The sequence below is a fragment of the Miscanthus floridulus genome, chromosome 6 (assembly GCF_019320115.1).
Source record: "Miscanthus floridulus cultivar M001 chromosome 6, ASM1932011v1, whole genome shotgun sequence".
NCBI classification, from domain to species: Eukaryota; Viridiplantae; Streptophyta; class Magnoliopsida; order Poales; family Poaceae; genus Miscanthus; species Miscanthus floridulus.
Window position 1 is genome coordinate 127,760,998 of NC_089585.1, and position 6,461 is coordinate 127,767,458.

A 6,461-nucleotide genomic window follows, 5' to 3' on the forward strand; every position below is an offset into this window, starting at 1 on the left:
TGGACTCGTCGACTCCCGCGGGGAATCCTCCTTTGCTGAATCCCTTGAGGTACCATCAGCAGGAACCTGTAATTAGCACAAAGGCCCGTGCAAAAAAGGCACAAAGCGGAGGCGGACAAGGAAGGGATTAGGCAAAAGCGGAGGCGAAAACATCTGGATCGGCAGGTGATCGATGCAACAACCGGCAGTTCGGCAGAGTATGCACTGCACCAGCTTCCTGCCAAGCTGGCAGGCAGCAGGTGAAGGTGAAGGTGGCATTTGGTATGCCAGTAGTAGTAGTACAATGCATTTCGAGATAGTTAATCAGACCAGACACGAGACGGCAGGTCTGTCGATCAGGACACAGAGAGAAAGAAAAGGGCGGCGAGAAGATCTCCGATTCTCATCGCAACAAACACATCCAGCTCATGCCACGAGCGTGTGGGGGTATGTAGGCACACAACTAGAGTACACAAAAGCTTGGCTCACGTTCCATATATATTTTTATCATATATATAAACGACCTGTATGTACAACGACGCCCCTCTCTCTTTATGTACTCACTCGCTCACGCGCTATGATGAGTATATTAACACACGGACTGACGGACACGACCACGAAAACTTGATACGCTTGGGCTAGCTTGGACCGACCCGGCGCCACCGCGAGCTCCACTGCTCCACCGATCGATCACGATCAGCAGGACCCTCTGAGGATCTCGGCCAGGCCGGCGCGCTGCTCGTCGGTGAGCTCCTTGGGGAAGACGATCTCGAACTTCACCTTCAGGTCGCCGCGCGCGCCCTTGTGCTCGGGGATCGGCATGCCTTCGCCGCCGATCACCTTCTCGTACCCGGGGCAGATGATCTCGTCGTGGAACGCGCAGCTCACCTTCTTGCCGCTGAGGAGCCGGAACGAGAAGGACCAGCCCGTGAGCGCGCTCACCAGCGGCACCTCCGCCTTGAGCACCAGGTCGTTGCCCACCCGCTTGAACGTCGGGTGCTTCTTCTCCGACACCGTGAAGATGGCGTCGGCGGGGAGGCACCCTGGCCGCTCGTCCCCCAGGCCTTCGAACACGATCTGCTTTCCTTTCTTCCACCCTGGCTTCACCAGCACCATCTGCGTCACCTCCTTCTTGACGATTGACCTGCCCAATTAAACCACTTCGAGACATTAATCTATAGCTCAAGAAGTGCCACCAAATATGCTATACTCTAGTCTCAAGTAAACGTCCAAGAGTGAGTACAAGGAGGAGGGATGCTCAGGAGTCACTGTCCCTGAAAACCACCTAGGCTACCACCCTCACATGTAAAAGAATTATGAATACAGCCCATCGCTCAAAAGGACCACTCCTCTCTGCTCGACGATACATCCAAAACGGGGGTATTAAAAAGGCTCCAACAAACATGCACACGCATATGTGGCGAAGGAAGCATCTTGGGGCCTCAGGATTATTATCTTGTGGAGATAGGATCCCTAGCTGTACTAACCGCGTTGGGAATCATTGTTATCGTGAGCTTGTGTTAGGTAGGATAATCTTGCAAGAATAGCATAGATACCTGCAAGGGGAAAGAGGGGTCACACACACCAAAGGCCTTAGGCCACTCGCGTAAAAAGGTTTCACGCCCTATGTTCCAAAGGAAATATTCCACTGACAAATGCAAGGTGGTGGTACAAAAGCAGTGACCCGACCACCACTGTAAAAATACAAGTGCTCGCGCCATATAACCTTGAAAAAAAAAGGCAGAAAGTGATTGTGCTGGTGCACTGTTCATCGAGAGCTACCGAACAGTGCGGCGAATTGGGGGTTGGGGGTGCCACAACACGAAGTGGAATGTCTGTTGCCATCAGAGCGAGCTCTGAATTCTTGCCTAACCTCAATTTTCTAAGCATCGATTCACTGTTAAAATCTGAATCCACATCGACACAAGCCCCTTCTTCTATTAAATTCTCTGCTTTGCTGTTTTGAAAACAAAAATAATCTACTGACGAGCGACGGCTCACCGGATCTCATTTCTAGCAAGGTTTTGCATCAATCTTGTCCAATAGGCAGAGGAAAACCGACAGAGGAGAAAGCAAGTACCCGTTCTTGGTGACAACGTCGCGGGTGAACTTGACCTCCTTCTTGCAGCCGCGGCAGAGCTCCTCGAGGGTGCACTCGAGCTTGTGCTCCAGCGGCGGCGCCTTGCGCATGATGGAGCTGGAGAACTCGGCGAAAGCGCGGCGCCCGCCGGAGTTGCCGGAGCTGTACACCTTCTTGAACTCCCTCGCCGGCGTGCCGGGCGCACTCCTCGTGCAGAAATCGTCGCTGCGCGTCCTCTCCATGCGCGGCCCGACGCCGGCGCCGAGGCCTCCGCTGCCGCCGAACGCGCCGCCCACCCTCTCACCGGCCCGGCCGTCGTTGCACAGCCCGAACACGGCCCTGTTCTCCTGCTGGTCCAGGAGCGCCTGCGCGAGAAAGGGACACATCACGACACGGCAAGGCAAGGCGCAATGCACAATTCACAGGAACGCGCGCACGGCACGGCAGGGGATGGAAACGCCGTCGGCTCACTCGCGCTCACCTCGTAGGCCTCGCTGATGGCCTTGAAGCGAGCCTCGGCCTCGGGCTTGGACGACGGCGGGTGCTTGTCGGGGTGCCATTTCTTGACGAGGTTCTTGTACGCGGCGCGGATTTCCTGCGGCGAGGTGTCCTTGGGGATGTTGAGGATCTTGTGGTACAGCTCCGGCGGGTTCCCCATCGGAGGGGACTGGGGATGGAGGATGTCGTTCTGGGCGGGCGGGGCGGCCTGGCGCAGGGGAAAGCGGAGGATGAAGCAGAGAGGAACGAGGAGTGGTGTGGTGGGCGGGCGGTATAAAGTGGCGAACAGAGGAGGGTGAGGGTGAGGGTGAGAGCAGAAATAGAGAGTGAGCGATAGAGGAGTGGCTTTTATGGAGGAGTAGAGTAGGGTCGTCTATTTGAACCGGTTTTAAATTTTAGATTAAATAAATAGAGAGATGGAGCAACAATGGGAGAGAGGGGGATTACTGCAATTGTGAATGGATGCCATGGAGGTACTCCAGTACTAGCCATCGTACGTGTGGGGGCCATGGCCCATGGAAGTCATGACGGTGAATTGTAAAATAAAAGCACGTAGCTGCCGATAATAGATACCCCACAAAATAAGTACATATCTTCCTTCTCAAAAATCAATTTTTTTTCTAAATTTAACCAAATATATATAAAAAAGTACTAAAATATATGATTCGAAATAAATATCATTAGATATGTTGTGGTATATACTTCTATGATGCGCTTTTTTAGAGATATAATATTTTCTTTATACTTCGTCAAACTTCAAAAGAGTTTGACTCCTCCAAGTGTATCTATCTTTTGCAACAAATAGATGTAGATATAGATATTTGACATTTATTGTACATATTTTTATTTTACAGCTAACAGATATATATATTATTTTAATTTCTTGTAGCTATTATTTATGCTATATATGTTCTTTTATTGTTCATTTGTTTCTTAATATAGATACCATTTTAGATTCTTGCAACTAATAGATATAGACACAATCCAATTTTCTTGTAGACTATTGTGTTATACTACTCTCTCCGTTCCAGATTATAGAGCGTTTTGACATTTCTAGATAAGTAGTAAAATCAATGGATACAGAAAAGACAAAACATCTTATAAATTGGAACGGATGGAGTACTATATGGCACTGTTCGCTTCTCTTATAATCCGTCTTTTTAAGCTTGTTTTTTCAGTCGAAACAGTGTTTTTCTCTCACAACAAATTAGCAGAAACAGTGGTTCGGCTTGTTTTTTCAGCGAAGCGAACGGGCCTATATGTCCACTTATTGTGCCTATGTTTCTCAATATTTTTTTCCCTTGCAAATTATTGTGTTATACCATATCCGTCTATTTATTGTGCCAATGTCCGTGAACAGACATTATACATAGCTATATTGTTTTACCATCTTCGTTAAAAGTAAAACAAAATTTGTACCCTGCTTAGTAATGCAAAAATAAAAAAAAAATGCCCCTGGTCGAATTAAATGCCTCGAATGCATATTGCCCTTTATTCCCACGAGCGCGAGGCCTTGTGCATTAGGGCAGTAAAAAATCATCAGTAGTTTATAGATATCGTAACAAGAAACCATTCTTTCTAATGCAACTTTTCTATCTGGTGTGTAGACAAAAATGTGGCCAATCATTTACCGTGTGCTTCTCTCCTATCTCTGGATGCTCTGTGCATTATATATATATATTTTTTTTCTGTCCAGTCCTCTGCTCCTCGCTTCCGTTGCTTGGAACTGGATTTCTCCTCTTCGTTTGCATCTGGAACTAAAGGAATGGCTGAAGCAAGCAACGGGATGAGAAGATCCAAGATCGTATCGAATCGGGCTGCTATGCCTGCGCTTGCTCGTCTTTGTTGTCCACGGGGGCGTGGGCAGCAAGCAGGCGGCCGGCAAGCAGGCATCCATGCGCGAGATCGCGGGCGGCGGCGCCACGCGGGACACGCCAGAGTTACGCGGCCCGCGGCGCCGAGCGGCCACGCCCAAGCTCAGCAGGCGGTGGCCTTGGGCGACGACGCTGCGAAGCCGAAGGCGTCCATGGGCGGCGCAGCAAGGATGAGCTTTGCGTCGGAGTTCTCCAGGCTCAGCGAGATAGCGCAGGGGCATGGCTCTGCAAACATACGGCGGCGGCGTCCGAGGGGATGGGCTCCCGCGACGCGGCTGGCTTGAGCGCGCGGCCGCGGCGTCACCGTCGCTCCGGTGCGGCCTGTCAGCTCCTCCGCAGCACCGGCTAGGCATCGCACGCACAGGATCCGGAAGAAAGAGGATAGAGATGAGCAGAGTCCTCCCAACGCTGTTTTGCCGGCTTCTTCACGCCTAGAAGCGCGCGAGGACGTCGACTCGTGAGGAAGAAACGATTTCTTTGTTTTGCAATCTCTTTCCTAATTAACTCTAGTGGCACCTCAGCAATCCACCTAATTAAGATAGATAGAAATCATAATAAATATTCCATTGAGACTGCCCTTGGTACTACTACATGATATGCGTGCCCGACAGATGTACATGCTGGTCAGAGCCAGCTTTGCAATACTATCTCGTTCCTTTTTTATACGATGACGTACTTTCTGAAGGATCGGAGGCGACGAGGGCGAGGTCATGGCCGCATGCCTTCATGAGGTGAGCAGGAGGCGTTCACGCGAGGATCGGACGACTGAAATAGGTGTGCTACCGTGGCCACCCTGAGGAGCGGCCAACCTCCCTGCGCTTTGATAAGAAGAGATTAACCAGTCAGCCAAACGAGCGCAACTCCATGTATCCATCTTTTTTCCGAAGCAGCTGCTCCTGCCCTGGGGGAGCGGTGGTAGTACGTGGTAGCAACTAGCAACAGAGCAGAGTGGCGCCCGAGGGCAGAGCGCGCCCGAGAGGCCAAGTCCCACATCGAAAGTCCTGACTCTATAATTAAAAAAACCATGTTCGTACTTTAAAATTTTAGTGAAATTAACTAAAATTTGTTTAGAGATGACGTAACGTAATTACCCCATATACATATGGCCCCATATCATAGACTCGGAACTTATTTAAGATTAAAGGCCGGTCTGCCGCTCAAGGGCAAAGAAATCCAATGGACATTAGACTTGGGGTTAATCTCCAATAAACAGTGATTTTATTCGATCAAAAAATGATGTGCATCAAATAGAGCACATCAAAACAACTAAGGTCGTCTGGTTAAATTTTGGATTACCCAAGTCCACCCCACCTCTAATCACTAACCAGAGCGCATCACATTGGCGAAGAACGATTCGATCGCCTGCAGTGCAAGCAGCAGGTGAATGAATGATTGATCGTGGAATAATAAGTACGGCCGGGGTTAGCCGCAATAATTGTCCGTACCGGCAGCTTAACCAGCACCAGCAGCGGCCTCTCGTGCTGTCCGCCAGCCGCCGCCGCTGCCGCTGCCGCCCGATCCAGATCAATCATCGGCTAGTTTTTCCGCTGTGCTGTGTCAGCTGCCGCGGCTCGCCAGCGATGGCCATAGCCCCATACAAAATTCCCCGACGCGATATTCCATTTTCCACCACGCCATTGGCGCAGCGCAGATGGAGCCGCACCCGCACGCATTGAGATCAGTCCAGTGGGCGTACGTTCCGTATGCGCATGCAGAGCAGCAGATCCACCGGCGGACCAGTCAATCGCCTCCTCTGTCTCTCCTTGGATTCTTCCTCGCGCATATGCGGAGTGACTGAGAAGGTCGCCAGGTAGCAGAAGCGAAGGCGCCTGCTGTCGTTGCTGGCCATGGCCACCTGCCCCATGCATCTCGTCGCAGTCGCAGATGAGGAGGTGCCAATGCCCACGTACTGACGTACTCGACGCATGCAGTACCGCTGCTTTGGATCTGGGCAACAGTGGAGTGGCACGTCGACATAGCGTGGGTACCAACAAGGGGCCAGCGACGCAAGACGACGTACACAACTTTTA

The 6,461-nt window shown here is 51.0% G+C and overlaps 1 protein-coding gene across 1 annotated transcript; it reads right to left on the bottom strand.

The window, feature by feature from the left end:
- Nucleotides 1-459: 459 nt before the first annotated feature.
- On the bottom strand, nt 460-2,896 carry LOC136459548 (uncharacterized). Its single transcript, XM_066459391.1, has 3 exons — nt 2,541-2,896; nt 2,060-2,424; nt 460-1,123 (listed from the first exon to the last, which is right to left on the bottom strand). The coding sequence occupies exons 1-3, from the start codon at nt 2,715-2,717 to the stop codon at nt 676-678; spliced, it is 990 nt and encodes a 329-aa protein (XP_066315488.1). The 5' UTR covers nt 2,718-2,896; the 3' UTR covers nt 460-675.
- Nucleotides 2,897-6,461: the final 3,565 nt, after the last annotated feature.

Excerpts from the sequence above, each read along its gene's own strand:
- LOC136459548 (XM_066459391.1), bottom strand. The coding sequence starts at position 2,717 with ATGGGGAACCCGCCGGAGCTGTACCACAAGATCCTCAACATCCCCAAG. Across the intron at positions 2,425-2,540 it reads CCATCAGCGAGGCCTACGAG|GCGCTCCTGGACCAGCAGGA; the intron begins GTGAGCGCGAGT and ends TTTCTCGCGCAG. Across the intron at positions 1,124-2,059 it reads GACGTTGTCACCAAGAACGG|GTCAATCGTCAAGAAGGAGG; the intron begins GTACTTGCTTTC and ends TTAATTGGGCAG.